We start from the raw sequence: 24,511 nt of genomic DNA on the forward strand, positions 1-24,511 counted from the left end.
CTTTCCTCATACAGATTATTGATATCCAAAGTATTCACTCATTATTTTTGTGGTGTGTGTACAATAACAAGTGAATCTCCTAAACTTTCTGACTCTCAATAGCAGAGGAAAACTTTTTCAAAGAGAAGACACCTAGCAGAAGGACCCAGAGTGGTCATTAAATGTAAATTTTTGTAGGAAAAAAAAATTGTTAAACCTCAACAGTTTCAAGATCGGGTTTTTTAATCCTGCAATTTTGACAGTGAAATATTTGAGAATGATGTTTTAACTGTGACATTTGAAATTAATTACCCTTAAATAGTAGCATTTCTGTATACAATGCTTTATCTAAATTATTATACTTTTATTTTTCAGAGAAAATTGTGGTATAATGTATGTGTGAAACTAAACATTTACAACAATTTAAGTTATATGTTATTTATTATAGAATATGCATTGTAAATTGTAAAACTAACCCATTTAGTTTTTATAAAGCTGCCTAGGGAAGTATTTTAATATGTGGAAATACATCCAACTCAATGATATGTTTGGTATATATTGATTAAATGTTTTGTGGAGTTATTGACATAAAATATTATTAAAGCTTTTCTTTTATGGTTACATTATTTCTGCACATACAATGAATCAGGGTAACATGGGGTTGCCTTCCCATCTCATTTTCTGAACTTGTTATTTATACACTTGAAAGCACATAGAGTCCTAAGTCTCCTTATCACTTTCTTTTGCACAAATCTTGACAATAACTTTCTAGGGCTCATAAATCTAAATCTAGAGGACATTACAGAAATTTTCCTTATTAAGAGTTTTCATATGTGCTTCACGTACTTTTAGAGTTCTGAAACAAAGGTTACATTATTACAAGTTGTGTATAAAATGTAAGTTAAAATAATAATATTTAATTATGAAAAGAAAATTTTGTTTAGTGTATAATCAATGAATAGAGTCAACTTAAATGCAATTTTTGTGACTCAGCTGCATCTTTTGCAAGCAACTACATGGGTGCTTCAGTGGAGTGAACAGAGTAATTCAGCTGTACTGAATCAGTTTTTGTATTCAATTTCAGTGATCTGGTAAGCTGGGGATAAAATGAAGACTCTATGTAAGGTATCTGGTTTGATTTTCTTTTTGATTTATAATGTTTGTGTAAAGGGGCAAGCCAAGAAGATCCTTCCGACCAAACTTGAAGACTGACTCAAATAATTACTGAGATTGAATTTCAGTGTATTTTATAAAAAATATTACTTTCATAGAAGTGAAGAGATACAATTGCACAATGGTGGTTACAATGGTAGAAATACATATTGCCAATAAAATGTTAGCAAGAGATTTAAAAATGACTGTACAGCACCGCATCAGAGAATTGTGTTAACAGAAAAATGATTAACATTATTTTTCCATAGAAATGAAATCCTTAAATCTTTTTTAGAGGCAAATGGGGGGAAAGTGCTTTTTCCCCTAAGTCCTACCAAATGATTTCCTGATGTGGAGCAAAAGACAGTAAAAAAATGACAGAGTTAAAAAAAAAAAAAGACATTCATGCATTTATGCCACCATTAGTCTCTGACTCTAAGGCAGATCATTAATCTTTTGCAGAACTATGACTTTAGCCACTTAAACTCTTTTCAGTGCTTTTCATGGCAAGGACATAATAGGCTTTGTAAATTTAGGAATTAAGATGTGTTTCTAACACATTAACTTAGACAAGCTCAGCTGTTTTTTGAAACACCAACTTTACAATAAAAAATGCTTTGCTTTAGAGAAATGATGAAAAGTTGTAAGAAAGAAAAAAGAAAAGGAGTCCTACAGAGTTAATCACAAATGACACTGTTTAGATCAATGAAAACAAATCATTTTTTCCTAGGTGTCATCCTCAGTCTTAATGATGTGGAAAAGGGTGACATTGAACAGGACCTGGTGGCCATTGTTCCAGGCATAAAGAGCTCTATCTCTTGCATTGTAGTCAAGCATGGATATATGAAAGTATTGGTTATGGAAGGGAATGTCTGTGTATTCATATGTGGAGGTTTTTGTGGAATAGGAATAATACACCTTGGCTCCAGTTAAGTGGGAGTTGGTGACATACAGTGTCCCACAGATCATGAAAGATTCTCCTGCACTTCTCTTGGGGTAGCCCGTGCTCCAGCTCTTCATCACCTCCAAGGTATCTTGGTTAAGCTGGCTGATGACAATATTGCCTGCATTCTGGTTAGTTGCATACACAGCCCACAGCCCGATTTCATCAGCCATTAGGTCGATGTCAGAGAATCCACCCCACGTGTAGGGGTAAACGTTGTGAAAACCAGCATACTCCAGGCTTCGTTGGGCAAGCACTCTCCCCATATCAAAGCTGTATTTGATGATGATATTACTCTGATACTTATTAAAATAGAGTGAGCCATTGTAGACAACATGATTAGTTCCTGCCCACTTGAAAGGGAGATTGTATGTCCTTGATTCAGCCCCACTGACAAAGTCTGCAATTGATTTGTACTCACGGACAATTTTATTGTTAGTATAACTGTCCATGTACCAGACCTGAGAAGAAGAAAAAAATAAATGGGGTGACTAAATTCTGTACTTTTGTAAGAATTCCAAAATAAAGACAGTGAGAATCAGCACATATTAATGTCACAATTCTCAGGCTCTGGAAGCCAGATTATCTTACCACTGACCTGCTGCAATGTGATACTACTGAAGGCTTTTGTAAAAATATTGACAAGGTCTATGTGGAACTGAATTTACAGCCTTGGAGTTGATTTGCTTTCTGCTTTATCCTTCTTTGTTTTTTAAATTTTTTAATTTGTTAAAAAATTTTTGACCATTTAATTAATATCACTGAGTGAACCAAACATATGTCAATGCAAATCACAACACCTGATAGATCAATGTGGTGATCAGTGAAACTGGAAAAAAACATAACATGCAGCAGTTTATATTTATTCTTTCCCTTGCTCTGAAAAACTGTATGTTCTAATTTTTCATACTCAGCTTATTTATTTTTTATGGGTACCACAGAATCTTCTGGTAACACTTGTTCATTGGATCAGCTTATAGGTACAACTACCTTTTAATAAAAAAATTTTACTAATTTAATGACTAATCTCACTTGGATGAAACACTTGAGAATCTTAATTTATAATGAATTCTGTAATATAACATAAATTGAACTGTGGTTAGGTTTCTAGTTTATTGATCTACATAATACAGGCATTGCCAACTTATGAAAACACCCCCCAAAAGGTTCAATACTATTTCTTTTAAAATTACCTCTAGACTCCAGGGGACAGTTTAGCTTATTTAGTAAATTGGTTAGCTCTTGAGTTTTTCATTTATTTGGTGCTATCTTGTTTGTACACAAAGGAGCAGATTATAGAAAGAGTACACAGGGAATTTCATATGCTTGTAATTAGCCCTTCTTAAGCATAAAACAAGACTAAAACCAGTAAGAATTAGACTTATTATACTGATGGAGAGAACATTTTACTAAAATAGATTGACCATATACCTTTAGATATATTAATATTATCAAATGGAAAATATCTGCAAATGATGTAACACTTTTCAAGTTGAAACTAATATCCCTGAAGAAAATGAGTAGTCCACTAGAGAAAAGATGTAAATGAAACACAATTCTAAGCAAAGGCGTTTGTGAAAGCAACATACTCTGTTATTTTTTTCAGATGCTAAAGGATCTGTCATCCAAGCGCCAAATCGGGTTCCAGATGTCTTGACTGTAATTGGGCCTGTGATTTTCATCAGTTTGCCACATGCTGAAATTAGAAAAACATAAACATGTTGGGTGAACATGGCCAATGACTCCAACACATATACTCATACCAAGAGCAAAGAAAAGGATTATAAAACAAAGCAAATTCATGAAATTGATGTCACATTAATGATCATTCATATTGGGTCCTGTTCCTTTAACCATAATTTGAACCATGAGTAGTTGCTTTTTCAATGCTCTAAATAGAAAATGTAGAATTTTAAAGTGGGAAATGATTTGTACAATTTGAAAATAAATAAATGAGAAAAGTCATTATCGCTATACCAATTCAGCTGCTGCTTCTTCTAAGTAAAGAAATCAGAAAAATTAAACAAACTGCTTATGGACCTGTTTACCTGATTACCAACAACCCCTGTTCCTCCCACACTCACATGCTTTGTAACTATGGATAACTTATACAAGCCAGAAAGTTCTCTACAAGTTGATTTTCAATTTGTTTTGGTGAATGAGCATCACCCATGAAATAAAAAGAACTCCCCCCCCCCTCCTTACAAGTACACCACAAAAGTCAGAAAAATGGCAAATTCATGACTTTTCTTGAACCTATCAGAGAGCTGAAATCACAGGGAAATGACAAGCCTAAATCTAAAGAGAGACAAATGCTTGCAGAAAAGAACAGGCTGCAAGCATTTACTTAGCTGGGACAAACACAGCCAGACACCAGTAAGAAGAATTCAACTGGAATTATACATGAATTACTAAAGATCAAGTGTGGGCTGGTGAGAACATGTAGACTCCTTTGTGGCTGAAAATATAGGGGGAGTTTGCATGTTCCACTCGTAATTTCTTCTCCACAGACCACACCGTACGCACACGCACACGCACACGCACACGCACACGCACACGGTGGAAGCCCTGAGAATCCTTCCTTTTCTCCTCTACAATGCTGGGGTTAGGAAGGAAAACAAACAATGCCCTCCTCTAGACTCAAGTGAAACCCCATTGAAACTGAGAGAAGGAAACAAAAATTTTCTGTATCCCTCCGGGAGAAGCAGGAATACCACTGAGCTCATGACTACAGTTGGAAAAGGGACAAGACCTCTGAGAAAACAACATCCATGAGACCCATAGACCCAGCACCTGTCAAAGACTGAAGCTTAATCAAAACAGAGAATGCCACTCACTCAACCCTCACCAATAAGCACCTATGTAATTACAAGGGATAACGTAAAGTCCTGGAAGAGAGAAGAGGACCAAAAGTGAAAGAAGAGTGGGAAGAGATCCTCTCTGAGGCAAATAGAAAAAGGGAGACCTAAAATTGGTGGAGAAGACCTTGAGAAAACCTATAGAGCAAACCATCTCACATTCTAAATACAAGGTAGGGCTAGAGGAATTTAAAACCTGGTACACTGAAGGCAACTATAGTAATGTCAAACTGCAAACCTAGGTCATCTCCTGACTAAACTGGCTCAAAATCCTACACTAAAAGCAAAGATTTAATTCGCAAGTAAGATATACTTAATAATATGGTCTCAAAATACACCAGGTAAAAAAATCAATATAATTACAAGGAGAAATAAACCATCTGACAATCAGAGTAGATTTAAAAACATTTCTCTCAGTAAAACTGGCAGAAAAAGCAGACAAAAATATCAGTGAGAGACAGAAAATTTGAGCAATGCTAGTAATCATGGCCTTAAAGATATATATAGAACACTGGAGTCAACAACTGCAGAACACACATTCTTTTCATGCACACATGGAAGATTTGTGAGAACTGACCATATCCTGGACATAAAAGTGATATAAATTTCAATGGATTGAAAATACACAGAATGTTTTTATTTTTAACTCCATTTCTATTAAGCAAGAGCAAAAGTAACTAGAAAACTTCACGTTTTTGAATTAAGTAATACACTTTAAAGAACCCATGGATTAAAAAGACGTCAAAATAGAAATTGGAAAATATACTAACTGAATAATAATTAAAATGCTACTTATCAAAAAATGTGAGATTCAGTCAAGCTGTATTTAGAGGGAAAATTACAGCTTACATACATCCATCTCAAAAGTTTAAATTAAAAAAAGCAAAAACAAACAAACAAACAAACAAACAAAAAAACCCCAAAGGAAAAAGGAGGAAAAAAAATTAAATAATAGCAGAAATCAATGAAATAAGCATCTAGTAGAGAGGATCAACAAAGTCAATATTATTCTTTCAAAAAGAGCAATAGAACTGATAAGCATCTGATGAGATGATTAAGGGAAACAAAAGAGAAAGAATGAATTTTAAAACCTCAGGAATAAGTAGGCGCATATCCCTATAGATCTAGCAGCAATTAAAAATACAAGAGGATATTATGAACAACTTAAGACAATAAATTTGAAAATTGTGGTGCAACAAATAAACAACCAAAATAATAAAAAAAAAAATTCAATCACAATCTATCTGAAAAGAGGTAGAGTTTGGAAGGAAAAATGCCTTTTACAGATATCAGGGCCTTATAGAGCACACTCTGATATGCACACTCAAGGAAAAAAAAAATCTAAAACTCAAGCTCTCAGGCTCTCAAGTTACATGCACTGAAAATGTAAAGGTGTAGTACATAATGAAACATTAATGACTTTAACAAAAATTGTAATATTTTTATCACCCTAGCTGTGAAGAAGATCTCAGGAATAGCTTGCACTTCATAAATGCCCAAACAGAAACCAAACAGAAACCCAGGCATTTCTCTGAGATTTTTAGACAACCCAGGTACAGAAAGAGAAATACCACGTTCTCACTCATAACTGGGAGCTGAATCCATAAAGAAACAAGTGAACAATAAAGAGAGACAGAGAGAAAAAATAAACAACAATCACAGTAATAAGTCGAACATTTAAAAAACTAGAGGTGGAAAAGGGGAGGGGAAGGGGAAAAGGAAGGGGCTGATGAGGAATTGGTCAATGGACACAAAGAATGATTGTGTATTGTAATGATGAGTAAGCTGCCTATACTGATCGAACCACCACTCATTCTAAACAATTATTATTATTTTTATTTATTTATTTATTTAAATTTTATTTTGTCGATATACATTGTGGCTGATTATTGCTCCCTATTACCAAAACCTCCCTCCCTCCTCCCTCCCCCCTCCCCGCCAACAATGTCCTTACTCTTTGCTTATCGTATCAACTTCAAGTAATTGTGGTTGTTATATCTTCTTCCCCCACCCCGTTTTTTTTTTGTTGTTGTTGTTGTCTATGTGTGTGTGTGTGAATTTATATATTAATTTTTAGCTCCCACCAATAAGTGAGAACATGTGGTATTTCTCTTTCTGTGCCTGACTCGTTTCACTTAATATAATTCTCTCAAGGTCCATCCATGTTGTTGCAAATGGCAGTATTTCATTCATTTTTATAGCTGAGTAGTATTCCATTGTGTAGATGTACCACATTTTCCGTATCCACTCATCTGATGATGGACATTTAGGCTGGTTCCAACTCTTGGCTATTGTAAAGAGTGCTGCGATGAACATTGGGGAACAGGTATACGTTCGACTTGATGATTTCCATTTCTCTGGGTATATTCCCAACAGTGGGATAGCTGGGTCATATGGTAGATCTATCTGCAATTGTTTGAAGAACCTCCATACCATTTTCCATAGAGGCTGCACCATTTTGCAGTCCCACCAACAATGTATGAGAGTTCCTTTTTCTCCGCAACCTTGCCAGCATTAATCGTTCAGAGTCTTTTGGATTTTAGCCAGACTAACTGGGGTTAGATGGTATCTCAGTGTGGTTTTGATTTGCATTTCCCAGATGCTGAGTGATGTTGAGCATTTTTTCATATGTCTGTTGGCCATTTGTGTATCTTCCTTAGAGAAATGCCTACTTAGCTCTTTTGCCCATTTTTTAATTGGGTTGCTTGTTTTCTTCTTGTACAGTTGTTTGAGTTCCTTATATATTCTGGATATTAATCCTTTGTCAGATGTATATTTTCAAATATTTTCTCCCACTCTGTTGGTTGTCTTTTAACTCTTTTAATTGTTTCTTTTGCTGTGCAGAAGCTTTTTAGTTTGATATAATCCCATTTGTTTATTTTTCCTTTGGTTGCCCGTGCTTTTGGGGTCATATTCATGAAGTCTGTGCCCAGTCCTATTTCCTGAAGTGTTTCTCCTATGTTTTCTTTAAGAAGTTTTATTGTTTCAGGGTGTATATTTAAATCCTTAATCCATTTTGAATTGATTTTGGTATATGGTGAGAGGTATGGGTCTAGTTTCATTCTCCTGCATATGGATATCCAGTTATCCCAGCACCATTTGCTGAAGAGGCAGTCCCTTCCCCAGTGAATAGGCTTGGTGCATTTGTCAAAGATCAGATGGCAGTAAGTGTGTGGGTTGATTTCTGGATTCTCTATTCTATTCCATTGATCAGTATGTCTGTTTTTATGCCAGTACCATACTGTTTTGGTTATTATACCTTTGTAGTATAGCTTAGAGTCAGGTAGTGTTATGCCTCCAGCTTTATTTTTTTTTGCTCAGCATTGCTTTGGCTATGCATGGTCTTTTATTATTCCATATAAATATCTGGATAGTTTTTTCCATTTCTGAGAAAAATGTCTTTGGAATTTTGATGGGGATTGCATTGAATTTGTATATCACTTTGGGTAGTGTGGACATTTTCACTATGTTGATTCTTCCAATCCAAGAGCATGGGATATCTTTCCATCTTCTTGTATCCTCTCTAATTTCTCTCAGCAGTGGTTTGTAGTTCTCATTATAGAGATTTTTCACGTCCTTCGTTAACTCAATTCCTAAGTATTTTATTTTTTGGTGGCTATTGTAAATGGGCAGGCTTTCTTGATTTCTCGTTCTGCATGTTCACTATTAGAGAAAAGAAATGCTACTGATTTTTGTGTGTTGATTTTGTATACTGCTACTGTGCTGAAATCATTTACCAATTCCAGCAGTTTTTTTGTAGAGGTTTTAGGCTGTTCAATATATAGGATCATGTCATCTGCAAACAGGGACAGTTTGACTTCATCTTTTCCAATCTGGATGCCCTTTATTTCCTTCTCTTCTCTGATTGCTCTGGCTAGTACTTCCAACACTATGTTGAATAGGAGTGGTGAGAGTGGGCATCCATTTCAGCTTTTCCCCATTCAGGATGATATTGGCAGTGGGTTTGGCATATATGGCTTTAATTATGTTGAGATACTTTCCCTCTATACCTAACTTATAGAGGGTCTTTTTCATGAATGAGTGCTGAACTTTATCAAATGCTTTTTCAGCATCTATAGAGATGATCATATGGTCCTTGTGTTTGAGTTTATTAATATGGTGTATCACATTTATTGATTTGCGTATGTTGAACCAACCTTGCATCTCTGGGATGAATCCCACTTGATCGTGGTGAATAATTTTACGTATGTGTTGCTGTATTCTGTTTGCTAGTAATTTAGTGAGGATTTTTGCATCTATATTCATCAAGGATATTGGCCTGTAGTTTTCTTTTTTGGTTATATCTTTACCTGGTTTTGGTATCAGGATGATGTTTGCTTCATAGAATGAGTTTGGGAGATTTGCATCTGTTTCAATCTTTTGGAATAGTTTGTAAAGAATCAGTGTCAATTCCTCTTTGAATGTTTGGTAAAATTCTGCTGTGAATCCATCTGGTCCTGGGCTTTTCTTTGTTGGGAGCCTACTGATAACAGCTTCAATCTCCTTTATTGTTATTGGTCTGTTCAAATTTTCTACGTCTTCGTGGTTCAGTTTTGGGAGCTTGTGTGTGTCCAGAAATTTATCCATTTCCTCCAGATTGTCAAATTTCTTGGCATATAGTTGTTTATAGTAGTCTCGAATGATTCCTTGTATTTCAGATGAATCAGTTGTAATATCGCCTTTTTCATTTCTAATTTTTGTTATTTGAGTCTTCTCTCTTCTTTTTTTTGTTAGCCATGCTAGTGGTTTTTCAATTTTATTTATCTTTTCAAAAAAACCAACTTTTTGATTCATTGATCTTTTGAATTTTTTTTTTTGGGGGGGTTTCAATTTCATTCAGTTCTGCTCTGATCTTAATGATTTCTTTCCGTCTGCTAACTTTAGGTTTGGATTGTTCTTGTTTTTCTAGTTCTTTAAGGTGAAGTGTTAGGTTGTTCACTTGCCATCTTTCCATTCTTCTGAGGTGAGCATTTAATGCAATAAATTTCCCCCTCAATACTGCTTTTGCAGTATCCCACAGGTTCTGGTATGATGTATCATTGTTTTCATTAGTTTCAATAAATTTTTTGATTTCCCCCTTGATTTCTTCTTGGACCCATATGTCATTAAGTAGAATGCTGTTTAATTTCCATGTGTTTGTATAGTTTCCAGAGTTTCATTTGTTATTAATTTCTAGTTTTAGTCCATTGTGGTCTGAGAAAATACATGGGATAATTCCAATGTTTTTGAATTTATTGAGACTTGATTTGTGACCTAATATGTGATCTATCCTGGAGAATGATCCATGTGCTGATGAGAAGAATGAATATTCTGAGGTTGTTGGATGGAATGTTCTGTAGATATCTGCCAATTCCAATTGGTCTAGAGTCTTGTTTAGATCTTGTGTTTCTCTACTGATTCTTTGCCTAGATGATCTGTCTAATATTGACAGTGGGGTGTTCAGGTACCCTGCTATTATGGTATTAGTGTCTATTTCCTTCTTTAGGTCTAATAGAGTTCGTTTTATAAATCTGGCTGCTCCAACATTGGGTGCGTACATATTTATGATTGTTATGTCTTCTTGATGGATCAGTCCTTTTATCATTAAGTAGTGTCCCTCATTGTCTCTTTTTATGGTTTTAGTTTAAAGTCTATTTTGTCAGATATAAGAATAGGTACTCCAGCTTGTTTTTCTTTTCTGTTTGCATGGTAAATCTTTTTCCATCCTTTTAGTCTTAGTCTATGTGAATCTTTATGGGTGAGGTGGGTCTCTTGTAGGTAGCATGTAGTTGGGTCCTCCTTTTTGATCCAGTCAGCCAGTCTGTGTCTTTTGACTGGGGAATTTAAGCCTTTTACATTAAGAGTTCTTATTGAAAGGTGTTGATTTATTCCTAGCATTTTATTGGTTGTTTGGTTGTCTTAGGTGTCTTTTGTTCCGTGCTTTCTGATTTACTGTTTGGTTTCTTTGTTTGTTGGTTCCTAAGGTTGTAGATAGCTTTTTTGTTTGCTTGTTTTCTCTTCATGAATGCCATTTTTATTATACTAGTGGGTATTGATTTTTGGGGGGTTTTTATGGCAGTGGTAGTTATTTTTCAGGAACCAAACCCAGTACTCCCTTGAGGATTTCTTGTAAGGGTGGTCGTGTGGTAGTGAAATCCTGCAGTTTTTGTTTGTCTGAGAAATATACTATTTTCCCTTCATTTCGGAAGGATAGCCTTGCAGGGTAGAGTATTCTTGGCTGGCAATCTTTGTCTTTTAGTATTTTGAATATATCATCCCATTCCTTTCTAGCTTTTAGGGTTTGTGATGAAAAGTCTGATGTTAACCTGATTGGGGCTCCCTTATAGGTGATTTGACGCTTCTCTCTTGCAGCTTTTAAGATTCTCTCTTTGTCTCTGAGTTTTGCCAATTTGACTATGACATGTCTTGTAGAAGGCCTTTTTGGGTTGAATACGTTTGGAGATCGTTGAGCTTCCTGGATCTGAAGATCTGTGATTTTTCCTATACCTGGGAAGTTTTCTGCCACTATTTTGTTGAATATGTTTTCAATGGAATCTCCATTTTCCTCCCCTTCTGGAATACCCATGACTCGGATATTTGAGCGCTTGAGGTTGTCTGATATCTCTCTCAGATTTTCTTCCATGTCCTTGATTCTTTTTTCTTTCTTTTTGTCTGCTTGTGTTATTTCAAACAGCCCATCTTCAAGTTCAGAGATTCTCTCTTCAACGTCGACAAGCCTGCTGGTTAAACTCTCCATTGTGTTTTTTATTTCGTTGAATAACTTCTTCAGTTCAGCGAGTTCTGCTACATTTTTTTCCAGGACATTGATTTCCTTGTACATTTCCTCTTTCAGATCCTGTATACTTTTCCTCATTTCATCATGATGTCTAGCTGAGTTTTCTTGTATCTCATTCAGTTTCCTTAGAATTATCACTTGAAATTCCTTGTCAGTCATTTCAAGGGCTTCTTGTTCTATAGGATCTAGAGTTTGAAATTTATTAACTTTTGGTGGTGTACTTTCTTGATTTTTTGTATTTCTGGTATCTTTTTTTTTGATGTTTATTCATTGTGGCACGGGGTTTCACAGTCCACCAGTTTGAGACTATTGACTAACTAAGATGTTGCTGTGGTTGCCAATGTGGTATGGCTACCTCCGTGACTGCCCAGTTGGCCTCTAGTGCCGTGTGTGTATGGTTGCCTCGGGTCTTGGGCCTCTCCAGGGAGCCACCTTTCTGGTCAGATTGGACTCTGCTGGGCTGGTGGATCAGGTACCACAAGGTGTGTGATCTCTGTTGAGCTTTCACTTCCCGTGCAGGACTTCTCCCTGTTCTGTGTGCTCTGGCCCAGGCTGTTGGATCGTGCAGTGGCGACCCCACAGGGTGTGTGGTTTCTGTCGAGTGTCTGCCTCCCTGGCCGCACGTCTCCCCTCTCTGTGCGCCCTGGGCTGGGCTGGGATGTGTCTTCTGCAACTCTCGTCTATCAGCTGGGCCTTCAAGACCCTGCTCAGCACCGCCTAGTACAGGAAGTCTACCAGGTTTCTGCTAGGCACAGACGACCCGTCACTCTGGGTGCCTTTGTAGCACTGTGTAGATCTTTCTTGGGGCTTGTTCACCTTTGTATCCCCCCGGCATGGACCGAGTCTAGCGCCCGCCTGCAGCCAGCTCTCCGGCAGGTTCAAGCAGACTTGGGAACTCTCCTACCACACTATTCCCAACCAGAAATTGGTTAGGCGTTTTTACGAACTGGTGGCTGCAGAGATGGTATCTGCCTCCTAGTAACAGGAAGTTTACCGGGGGCTGGAGTCCAGGGTGTGGTGGAGTGACATTCGGCCCTGCCCGTACTTCCTTGCCCTCCCAACACTGGCCGGGGATGCCCCACGCCACCAGCCCCGCCAGAGAACCACGGAGGGAGTGGGAGGGGAGGCTGGCCTGCAGGTCCCAGGAAGCCCCGCACCGGGGCAAGGAAGTGGGAAGGCTCAGTGAGGATCCGAGCCGGGCTGGAGCTGCCAGCACCTGGGAAAATGGAGGCAGCCCCAGGGCGGTGAGTGGCCTGGTGATGCAGGCGGAAGCCGGGTGGGCGTCAGCCCCCCGAGCAGGGCTGGGCCAGGGGTCACTCACAGGGCTGTGCCAGGTCAGGCGCTCACTCTCTGCCTCTGGTTTGTCGCCTTCCCCATTCTTGGCCGCCGCCACCTCGTCCCGCGGCGCTGCTCGGGCGCTCCCAGGAATCTTCTTTTATGCCGGCCTGAAACCTCGAATCCTGAATAGGGCAGCTGGCCGCCGTAGGTGCAGCCCCGGCCTCTGGATCCTGTCTGCATCCACAGCAGCCCTGGAGCCATGTTCCCTGTTTAGAGATTTGCTTTTGCAGCTAAGAAACAGTTCTTTTCCTGCTCCATTCTTCAAAGCTATTGCTTGTAAATGAGGCAGCCTCTCCTGCCGAGGGCAAAGTGGCGGTCAGCCCCCACGACTGGCCACCAGCAGCGGTCCTCCCTTAAGAGATGGCAAGAGGAAGGTCCACAAGTTTCCCGGCTGCCTGAGGCCCAGTGGCCACCTTTTCCACCTCAGCTACTCCGAGCCAACTGCCACAGCCACCGCCATCTTGAAACCCTGCGAGCACACCTCCTAGCCAAGGCTCCGTTCAGTCATGCCCGGGTGCCAATTCCGAGAGGAGCCGCGGAAGTCGCCGTCCTCACTGATGAAGGGAGCCGGCGTTGATAATCACGCCAGAATGAAGTATCCCTGTCCTCACCCAGCCCTTAACGCAGAGCCCGCCCTAAACAATTATTGAAAATCAGCTTTGTGCCCTACATGTATATATAATAAAAAATAAAAATTAAAAAAAATAAAATAAAAATGATTTATTATATACATTGGAAGAGTCATGTATACATTATATGCATGACTATGAATGTTGACCTTTGGTCCAAACAAAGCAATACACTTTCTTATTCATTTATACCATCTATTTTTTCTCTGTTCTTTTTTCACTTTTTCTTTTTCATCCTATTTGTTCCACATTTCTTCTATTCTCCTCTGCCTATCCTTAGAATTGATAAATTTCTGTTTAATTCCTATTGGATACTGTGTGTGGAAGGAAAATAACAGAAACCCAAAGCAAATCAAGGACAAAACTAATTCTAGCTTGGCGCTTATTTGGACTCATTTTTCTCTATATATGTGCCTCATAGTAATTTATAATTGGTGGAATAGTAAGCTTTGCAGTTAGGAAGATTAAGAATGATAAGATATTTTGCACTATTATTTGAGTGATAAGTACAAATTTAATCATCTCGAGTATTTCATTAAACCTGAAATGAATACATTTTTCCCCTTTTGTTAAAGAAACTAAATGTGATGACATTGTTACATAGTGAATTACTTTACAATTTCCTTAAACCTGATAAACTAGACTAATATTTAGAAGACTTTATGGCATTATCTATATTGAATAGCAAAATTTGGGGCTAAACCTATTTGGAATATAACAGTACAACTTGCTATAAACGCATGAACAATCTATGAGTAAAGCAGTATCAATTTGAACTAGAAAAAATTAACATATTCTGAATGGATCTAGTTGAGTGTATTCCCCAATATGCATCAAGCAAAAGTAATATGATCTTTAATGATGTACTGCACAAATATTTCTAAATAAACAGAAGATAAGAGCATTAAAATTTTTAAAAATCCAAAAAACAAACAAACAAACAAACAAAAACAACCTTAAAGCAAAGAGAATGGTACATGAGTCACACGAGCCATTAGTGGAGAAAAAGTTTTAACAAATTTCTGGAAGGCAGAGGTGATGAGAGTCGAGATTAAGGATGTAGGATGAGATAAGTTGCATAAATGTCTATGCAGAGGAGTGAAAGCTGAGGAGGAAGATGCTCTGCCTTGAAGAAGAGAAGTCAGGGACTCAGGAATATGTTGGGAGAGACATAACAGCTCTGAGAACAGGGACACTACTGAAAGCACGCCTTAAGAGCAATTAATCTTGTCTTCATCCCCAGAGGCAAGACGCTAGAAGGCAAGTAAAAAATATATATATTTTTTCTTTTGTATATATTATGTATATATATATATACCAAACTGGTTTAATTACCTGAAAAGACTTAGGCAACTAAGTTATTGTAGGTACAAGGTCTCCTGCGTGACACTGATAGTCTTCCTGCCTACTTGCCATGGAAAGAAGTGTCAAGCCCTACCAAAATACACAGTTTCCAAGCAGGTTTATTGTTCAAATCACAAAAAATGAATGAATAACCAAGGATGACCAGATATTTTCAAAAAGTTTACAGTAAGAATGACCAAGATAGATGTGCAGAAAAACTAGGGCCCTGATAAAAGAGATAATTCAGAGGGCAGAAGAGAGCCTAGTATCTTCAGAGAGCTTTATATACTGTATACTGTGTACTGCGAAAGGGAAACATAAAAGAGCTATTGGAAATTAAAAATATTTTCTACCTTTTAAAAAATCAATAGGTTTGAAGATAAAAAGTTATTACAAAAATTAAAACAAAAAAGAGAAAAATGAAAATAAGAGAAAAATATGGAGGCATAATAGCATCAATCCAGAAGTTCCAACATCTGAAGAATGAGGTTTCTAGAATGAGAAGAAAAACAGAGTGGAGAAAATTATCAAAGAAATTATACAAGGAATTTCTCCAGTTACAAAACCTCTAACTATTCATTTTAAAAGGGCACATCATAATGAATGAAAAAAGATCTACTCCTAAAAAATTACTGTGAAATATTAGATTGAGAATAAGTTGAAACTGAAACTTTTCAGAGAAAGCGTATGAGCTGGCTACATGCAAGTGACCAAGAATTAGACTGGAATTGGGCTTCTCATCACCAATAGTGAATGCTAAAAGACAATGATCAGAGCATTTATATTAAGAAGAAAAATCAGAGGAAGATTTAAATATAAGGCTTGAAGTTACAAAATTGATAAGGGTCTAACTATGAATAGTTATTAAAGTCTATTAGGAGAAGACAAGAAAATCGAGTTAGCTAAGTGATCTAAATCTTCATCTTGCAGAGCAGGAAGTCAATAAACAATATCAAAAATTGATAAATCAGAAAAAATTTTTAAAAAGCATATTATTAAACATACAGATTTAACCACCTGAAGCACTAAAATTAACTGTTAAGTGTGGTTGCCTTGGGAGGAGAGCTGAAGAAGGAGACTGTTGCTTTTTATTCTAAGCCTTTTTTATTCTAAGCCTACAATTTCTAGCCATGTACATATAATATTTAAATTATAGTTTAAAAAGTTAAAATAGCTGCAAAAATTTAATAGTCATTATTTTTAAGAAGTAAAATAACGTTTATATATTTCCTACTGAGAAACTATTTTCAGGTTTTATATGCCATGCTTCCTTTCAGTGCTGGAAAGTAGGTGGAAATGGAAGATATAATTAGCCTGCAGAAATGGAACCTGTGAATACTCTGCATTTTAATTTGGTTTCTATACTGCAAGGACTAGATTGAAATTGTGTTCTTTAAACTTCCAGCTATACATTACAAGTAACATAGCAATCTCTCTCTTTAATTCATTCAACCTTAAATAAATTAGAATTTTTACTATGAATTATAACATTTATCAGTTACTTCATAGAGATGTTAAGAAAAGCTAATAAATGACTACATATTAGTACACATGCAGAAATTGTACTAAAAGATGTTTTCATATGATTCTAGTAGAAAAGTATCTTTTATTTCAAAGTAGTTGAGTGATTATGATCTTGGAAAAATATGTACCTGTTGAAGAAGTACTAATTATACAGGAAAAAAATAGTCTAAAATTTCTTAAAAATATTTGTAACATATCATAGCACTTCTTTCATTAATACAGCCTTCTTAGATAACTCAAAATATGTCTTATTTTAAGCCACACTTTCTTCTACTCTTGTTCCACAAAACATACCCATAAACTGTCAAACATAGAAACAGGCAAATTCAACTAATTAATCTCTTGTGTTTAGTTTTCTATGAAAAACGAATCTGAGAGTCCAGAAAGGACAAGTTGAATACAGTTATAGTTCTTATCAAGTTCCACTGATTTGATCCCTTATGTGTCTTTATGGTAACTGTCTTGTCTGTATGAAGAAAACTCATCCCTACAGTCAGTAAATCGGTATAATTTTGCAAATTTTAATTCTGTGAGCTTTCAGTGAATGTGATTTTAAGTTTGATGCAACCATTCTCAAAATATGCATGAGGAACTACGTGAGCTCTGGCTGCAAATATAGCTTATGTCCAGTCTGTAGCCAGGGAAGATCCTATGAACATTTCTGAACTTCGTGTTTTGCATTCTTTGATTCTGCTGTGTGTAATCCTCTCTCCATCATTTTCCTCCCTGCCTGTCATTCATTTGCTATCTCCCATCTGCCCAGTGACTCACAATGTGCAATGCCAGGCTTTGTCTTCCTGGCACCACCCTGTGTTTGACCTCAGTCCACCACAACTTTTCATACTGGAGTCACATCTTTGAAAAAACCAATGTTTGTAGTATTAATCTACGAAGCATACTTGAAGTAGAGAGATAATGCCCCAAAATATTAACTATTTAAAAATAATATCTGCATCTTAATGAGTCCTTCAGTTTCTTAACCTAAAATAGTGAGTACATTAAAAATGTTGGACTCCAGTTTCTAACACAGGCCACAGCATTAAATCATCATAGAATGTTGGACAGTGTATTTATTCTCTGGAGTGGAGTTTCTTCATCTATAAAATGGAAGTTCTGAAGCCTGACATTTTGTCATTTTAACTAAGGGAGCATTGAACAGATAGTGGATCAGCAAACTTTTACATGCTGATGGAGAGAAGGTGGTATTTATGGTTATGATCAAACAAAGGAACAAACACTATCAGCGTGATCAGAGTCACCATATCATCTATCCTTATTTCCGGGAAACAAAAACACAGAAAGAGCTCTCAATGTTAATTTCTTCCCAGTAGGAGCTTGCGTTACAAATGGTTATTGATTTCCTAAGCTAAAATTCATCTTGTTAAATGAAATTAGTAAAATTGAAGTTGCAAGAATTTGTAAAACTGGCTGCTATTTTAGTAATAATTTTGTGGACGTTAGTGCTAAGTAAACACAGTTATCCTCAGATTCTATTGCAGCATGGAAATTGTAAAAATAAAGTAAAATAAAAGAAACAATAAAAGTCATTTTTATTTCTCAGCTCCTCAAAACTAGCTTTTCTTCAAATAAATCATTATCTTTCTCATTTTACTCTCACTTTCTGTGAGGACAGAGGAAGCCAGACAGAAAGGATAATTTTCCCAAATGCCTGGAAGACAAATGTTTCTGCAAGGTGGATGGCAAAGAAGGAAGTTAGGAGTCTTGCTTCATTGATTTTCTCCTGCTATGCTCTTCTGTCTGCAGTGAGACACGTGAAAATATTAGCATCTATAATGTATTGCATGTGTACATTCTGTATATTCATAAAATATACTGAATCAGTCATTGACAAAAATGACCATTTAGCTTCTCTGATGACTCTTAGACATTAAATTTTTTTATGATCAGTTACAATCCATATTTATCCATCAGTAGCTCAGGAAAAGATATTATTTGGGATTCAGCAAAAAATCGCTTGTTTGGATCAATGAAGCATAAAAACTATCTGTGTTCTCTTTTGTTTATTTCCTTAAAATATAATTGTACTTTGTAATATCCTGTACAAATACCTTCTGGATTTGAATCTTAAGGCTATTCCATATTAGTAAATTAAGTAGAGTAGTGAAAATGTTTATAGACAGAATGTTATTTCTTTTTACTGAAGGCCATTGAAGAACTCGTGCAATAAGAAGTAGATATGATTTGATGCCTAAAATCTATCTAGTAAAGCTACTTAAAATAAGTTTGTCTCTGTCATACATTGGGTAATAAAATCTGTTTATATTATTGAAACTTTTACTTGCATGTCTAGTCTTACCAATTATACACAAGGACATTTAAAAAATGCCATATTGTATAGAGCACTAGAATGAGTTTCCAGTGGGTATCTGGTAAATGGGGTCAAGAACAATATAAATGTGTCTACATAACTCTCATTTTTCAAAATTAACACAATTTTACTATTTTAATTATTTTTAAAAAGCCTCAATTCTTCCTTTTACCTTTTCTGGAATAAATCTTAAATTATGACATGTCTTTAAGGATAAGCCTATTTAACATCCCTACAGAATAGAGAACTGAGATATGAAATCTCAAATAATTTGGCAAGTCATGCTCGCCTCTGGAAATATAGCTTTTATATCCTTAAAAAGCTTATAATTTAGTTGTGATCTAGGAAACTGTAGGACATAAAAGAGGAAGATTAATGATAAATCAACTTATGGTAAAATTTCTCAATTACCTCAAAATGTGGCTAAAAAAACCTAGGGTTCCAGGGTTTCAGAAAAAAAGAATCATCAAGTGCATGGGCACTAGAGAAATTGCTATTCTATGTTACAACCTAGAATTTTGGGGAGTAGGACTGTCTTTGGTAAGTGACTTATTTAAAGATCTCTTCAATTTAGTTTGAGGGAGTGTTCCTGTGTATTCCCTCTACTACGTGTCCAAGTTAAATCTCACTCCTCTCCACCCCAGGCACACAGTTTGTTAATTTCTGCTTTCACTGAAATTTTCAGTGTCTCTTGATTTAAGTGCTGAGTAGAGCAAAATATCAGGTCTTTTGGTATAAAATACTGAATTGACGTTGAGGAAAGAATAGATGGCAATGAAAACAAAGATGAAAAGGGTTTGCTTTTATTGTCTTTTCCCATAGCTTTTTGTGAAAAGATATATGTTTTATATTTGACACACACTGATTTATTTCTTGAAAGCAACTTAAACTTTTTATTTTAAAAATAAGATTTGCTCTTAAGCACTCTACAATCTAACCTTTAACTACTGTGCTTCAGATATGTTGTGATATTCTCAAAGCATTCAACTAGAGCAAGACATGGATGGTCTGTGACCTCTCAGTGCAGAGACAACTTGTCTATAAGGAGGCAAAGACAAAAAAAAAAAAAAAAAGGCAAATGTAAAATGTGTTAATGTGCTAAGTGGCATAAGGAAGTGGGGTAGTGGGGTGTGGACCATTCTGAGGAAATGGAACCACATTTAGGAGCAATCATGTAAGGTTCCCCAGAAGAGCTGGTATCTGGCATGTAAAACAACCAAACAAAAAATGTTAGAATTCAGATAGATAAGGTGAGGAGAAAGAGTGTTCCATAAAAAGGGAGAGCAAGTTCAATGTCCAGGAGGTGAAGAAAACATGCATGATTGAGAAACTGAAAGATTAAAGTGGCTGAAGTTTAGAGTGAGTGCACGGTGAGAACTTGAGAGAAGAGGGCTGAGTGCATTTCATCAAGACAAACCATGCAAAGGTGTTTGGATTCAATATTAAAGGTAAACCACATAAACACACTTATAACGTGACTAGATGGGTATTTGAGGAAGATTACACTAAATACTTAGTGTGATGGAGAGGGAATGACTTCAGCTAAAGCCAGTGGTCAGGAGGCCATTGTAGTAACCAAATGAAAAATGATGAACGATGCTTTGGATCAGGGTGGTGGAAGTGGGGATGCAGAAAACAAGTGGTTTTGAGAGATCAGAGAGAGGGAAGAAAAAAGATGCAGTAATTACATGAGGGGTGAAGTTCAGAGAAGAATCCGGAATGACTCTGACTACTTTTTTCCTACAACAACTGGGTGGATGATGTTTCTATTCAATAAATTAAATTTATTGAGGTATCTAGGGAATTTCTCTATGACCGTATGCACTCCCCAAAAGACATCATATGCGGGGAAGACATAGTCTTTGAACTCAGAAGGACTCGGGTTTAAAGTTATTGCCTCCGACATGTATCTTTGGCAAGTTAATTTCAACTTTCTGAGCATCCATTTTTGTTAAATTGCCAGTACTAATGCCTCACCCAGAGTTCTTGCATAGATTTAAACTGGCACATGTATAACGGCTGGCATACAGCCTCTCAAGCAGTAGGCACTCAATATTGCTGTAGTTGTCTACTTATGTGCTTGTCCCCACTAAAATGTAAGCTTCTTGACAGGAGGGGAAGATGGTCTCCTATTCATCTTTGTGTCCACAAATACCTAGCAAAGTGTCAGCACACATTAGGGAGTCAGTAAATATTTGTGAAATGTGCAAATAAGACTATTAGCACATTGATAATTTGGTTCTCTTTAAATAACAAATTTGGCATAAACATAGTCAAGACAGTAACCAGGTTTCTAATGCTACTGTGAAACATCAAGTCTCGAAACCATTTGCGTTAATAGAAAGATGCATCCAGTGCTTCACTAGATGGCACCAAACCATTGCCCTAAAATAGGACCAACCAGAGGAAGTGGGGGGCAGAGGACTGGAAAGCTGGAAAGCCTGATTATAATCTACATCAAGTATCTCTTGGTGATCTCAGGGGGTGTGTAAGAGTTTTAACCAGGCTTTTTCAGTGAAATTTTCATATGCATATAATTATATTCTGCATGTTTAGAAATGTGATGCAATTTAATTAAGCACAGGAGATTTCATTCTATTCAGTCTCTCATAAGAGAAAATTAAGCATTTAGGAAAGAGCATTGCTGTACCTCATTCAGGCCACTAGAGCGCATGGCTGTTGAAGCATTTTTCTAATTTCTATTTTCTTCGAACCTTTAATTCTCTAGTAGAAATAAGCTAAATGATGCCCTAGTGGTCTCAATGATTTGTGATTCCCTCAGGACCTTATTTACTATTTGGAAGTAACTTACACCTTGCAGGCAATAAGGCTACTTTGTTTTTTAGTATTTAAAATTCATATGATATGATCTATGGCATTTTACTTAAAAGGAAATCCACTGAAAAGGTGAGGGGAAATGCATTCATTGTTGCGATTTTATTCTCTCTCCCTAATCCATTTCTACCCTCTGCTAATTGGCTGTGTGTGTTGAGAGGTGATTGTGAAGAGTGAAGACGCCATTGATGAATGAGCTCTCTTGCTCTTGTTACCACATCACTGATGCTGATGCTGTAATTATCCAATATTCCACTCTGGATCTGAGCACCTTAGCAACTGGGTTTTAGACCCTTTTGGAATATTGAACTTCTCATGTGTTTTTTTATCTACCCTTTTTGTTAACAGTTCTGATGTTGATTAACGTCTGTTTTCTCGCCCAAGTCCATGTGTTCTAATATTTTGATATTCAGACACTTACTTATAAGATAATATTAGGCATGGAGTTAAAAGTGTTCTCAGATGAATTGAACCACACTATCCCAATTGCCAGGAAATGTAAATATTAAGTCAAGTGTTAAACTATAAACTACTACCATACTTAGAATTATATGTTTGTTTTCTTCTGCAACTGCATATGCATTTATATGTGCATTTATATATTATCGGACATCCTCTTTTAATTGGAGTAGTTCTTTATTTAATAGAAAATATGAAGACTCATTTATTTATTTTTTTAGGGACCATGTGGTTTTATACTTCCCTGTATGAGGATACTTCAAAAAGTTTGTAGTAAAATAGTACTAAAGGGTACAAAACTATGCTATCTACCATAAGTGAATCATTGTTCAGTATACACATGTATTGAAACAACACATTGTACCCCACAAAAATAAATATAAATAAAATTGAAAAAGATACTGTTCAAGATGGTGGAATAGATGGTCCCCAGCATCACTCTCTCCCACAAATCAACTAATTTACAACTATCAAAAAGCAACAATAGCCAAGCCGGGGCCATTAGAACTCAGGGGAAAAGGAGGAGAGAACTGTGGAGTTCATGAAGTCAGGACAAGCCACGATTAAAGAAACAAGAAATTGCTCTGACCATTTCGAGCCCCGGCCACTTCCAGGCTGGAGCCGCTTAGCACAAGGAGCAGGAGCCAGCAAAAGCTGCAGCTGTGCCCTTCAGATAAAGTTGCTTGGAGCCAGCAGGAGAAAAGAGGGCCTTGTGGCCCCCAGGCCAGCAAGACCACTAATATGGTTCCCGTGGACCCACATAGGAGGGAGGAACCACAATAACTGAGAAAAAGGAGCCACTCGAGGCCAGTGAGTCATCTAAAGGGACCAATGTATGGCCCGTCTCATGGGAGGTGTTTGGAGCACGGGCGATGGGGGAGACAGGCCCATCAGGAGAACACTGGGACAGCTGATCTGTCCCCCAATCAGTGTAGGACCACTCAGAGGAGACTAGTCAGGAATATAGAATGACATGAGGTGCAGCTTGATGAAAAGTCTCAGGGCCAGACCAGTGTTTCTACATAACCCTGCACCGGATTTTACTAGACCTGAAAGCACCTATAAAGTCAACCATTAAAACCTGAGCGGCACAAAAAGCCTTTCCTACAGAATCAGCAGCAAAGCAGCAATTTAGCTCAACCACACAGCTCAAGTACTGGTCCCCATAGGAAGTTCCCCCATTTTAGAAGCAAGCAAAGGACAACAAATTAGGTCCAGTGCAGAGTTTAAGTGATGGGAACATCAAATAATCCAACACAGAACTGAAAGAAAAAACAAAGTACACACAACTAGAGACAAAGTTTGATATTAACTAGTAAAGGTTTCTATTCACAAAAAATACCTATAAAACCTGGAAGGACTGGAAGTCCCCTGGGCTACCAAGCCAGAAAGTGGGTAGGACTGGGGGCCTCAGCCATGCCCCCCGACACCCACAACCAGCCCCAAGGGTGGGGGTTGAGGGCCTTGGCCACAGTGCCCCGACATGTGCAACCAGCCCAGCAATGACCACCAAGCTGCAGCAAGAAGGGCTCCGAGTTCTTGAGCTGGAGTGGTGGGGGGCAAGGGCTTTTGCCACAACCCCCTGACATCTGCACCCAGCCTGGTACAGACCAAGCCACCACTGGAAGCCCCCCAGTCTCCCCTGTGGGAATGACGGGGGTGCCACAGGCCTCAGTCCTGCCCCTCCTCCTTCCTCCTTTTCCATCACATTTCCTTCCCCTATCCTCTCTCCCCCTCCCTCCCAACTGCTCTGAACAACAACCTAGAATGTTAAAAAACAATATTAATAAAATTACATTTTCTTTTAAAAAAATAATGGGAAAAAAAATTGAAAAAAATAATTAAATAATTAAATAAGTAGGTAAATAGTTTGTGGAAAAGTGAAACTAAAAGATAATACAATTCTTTTCTTTGCCAGGTAGTGTTCTAGGCATTGGGAGATACAACAGGTAGAGTGAACATGATAGACATTGTTTTTGTCCTCATGGAACAAAAGTCTAAAAAGAGACATTTAATTATACATGCAGTGACAATAAAACATAAAACTATTCAATCATTAGTAAAATATCAGAGTTTGGGAGAACCTAGCAGGGACACAGAGGCTAGTCTGGGAAGACAATGAGGAATTCTGGCAAGACATGACATACAAACTGAGACTTGAAGAATGAATAGGAGATGGTTACATGTGGCAGGAGAAGATGTGTTGACAGAGAGAGGGTACACAGGGAAAGAGTGTTTCAGGAGCAGGAGCAAACAGTATGGCCCCACGGTAAGGGAGTATAAGGCCCATGGGGCTAGGACACAGCGTGTGAGGGGAAAAGTGGCAAGACTTAAGACTAGAGGAGG

General features: G+C 37.2%; 1 protein-coding gene across 2 annotated transcripts in view; it reads right to left on the reverse strand.

Annotated features, from left to right (window-relative positions):
- Window positions 1-1,857: 1,857 nt before the first annotated feature.
- Window positions 1,858-24,511, reverse strand: part of OLFM3 (olfactomedin 3) — a 45,547-nt gene continuing 22,893 nt past the window's right edge. For both annotated transcript variants that reach the window (XM_063106467.1, XM_063106466.1), the window contains 2 exons: window positions 3,664-3,770; window positions 1,858-2,535 (listed from right to left, as the gene is read on the reverse strand). In XM_063106467.1, the coding sequence (XP_062962537.1) occupies window positions 1,858-2,535; window positions 3,664-3,770 (785 nt within the window). The remainder of the gene's footprint in view (window positions 2,536-3,663; window positions 3,771-24,511) is intronic.

This window comes from Cynocephalus volans, chromosome 8, assembly GCF_027409185.1.
Source record: "Cynocephalus volans isolate mCynVol1 chromosome 8, mCynVol1.pri, whole genome shotgun sequence".
Lineage (NCBI taxonomy): Eukaryota > Metazoa > Chordata > Mammalia > Dermoptera > Cynocephalidae > Cynocephalus > Cynocephalus volans.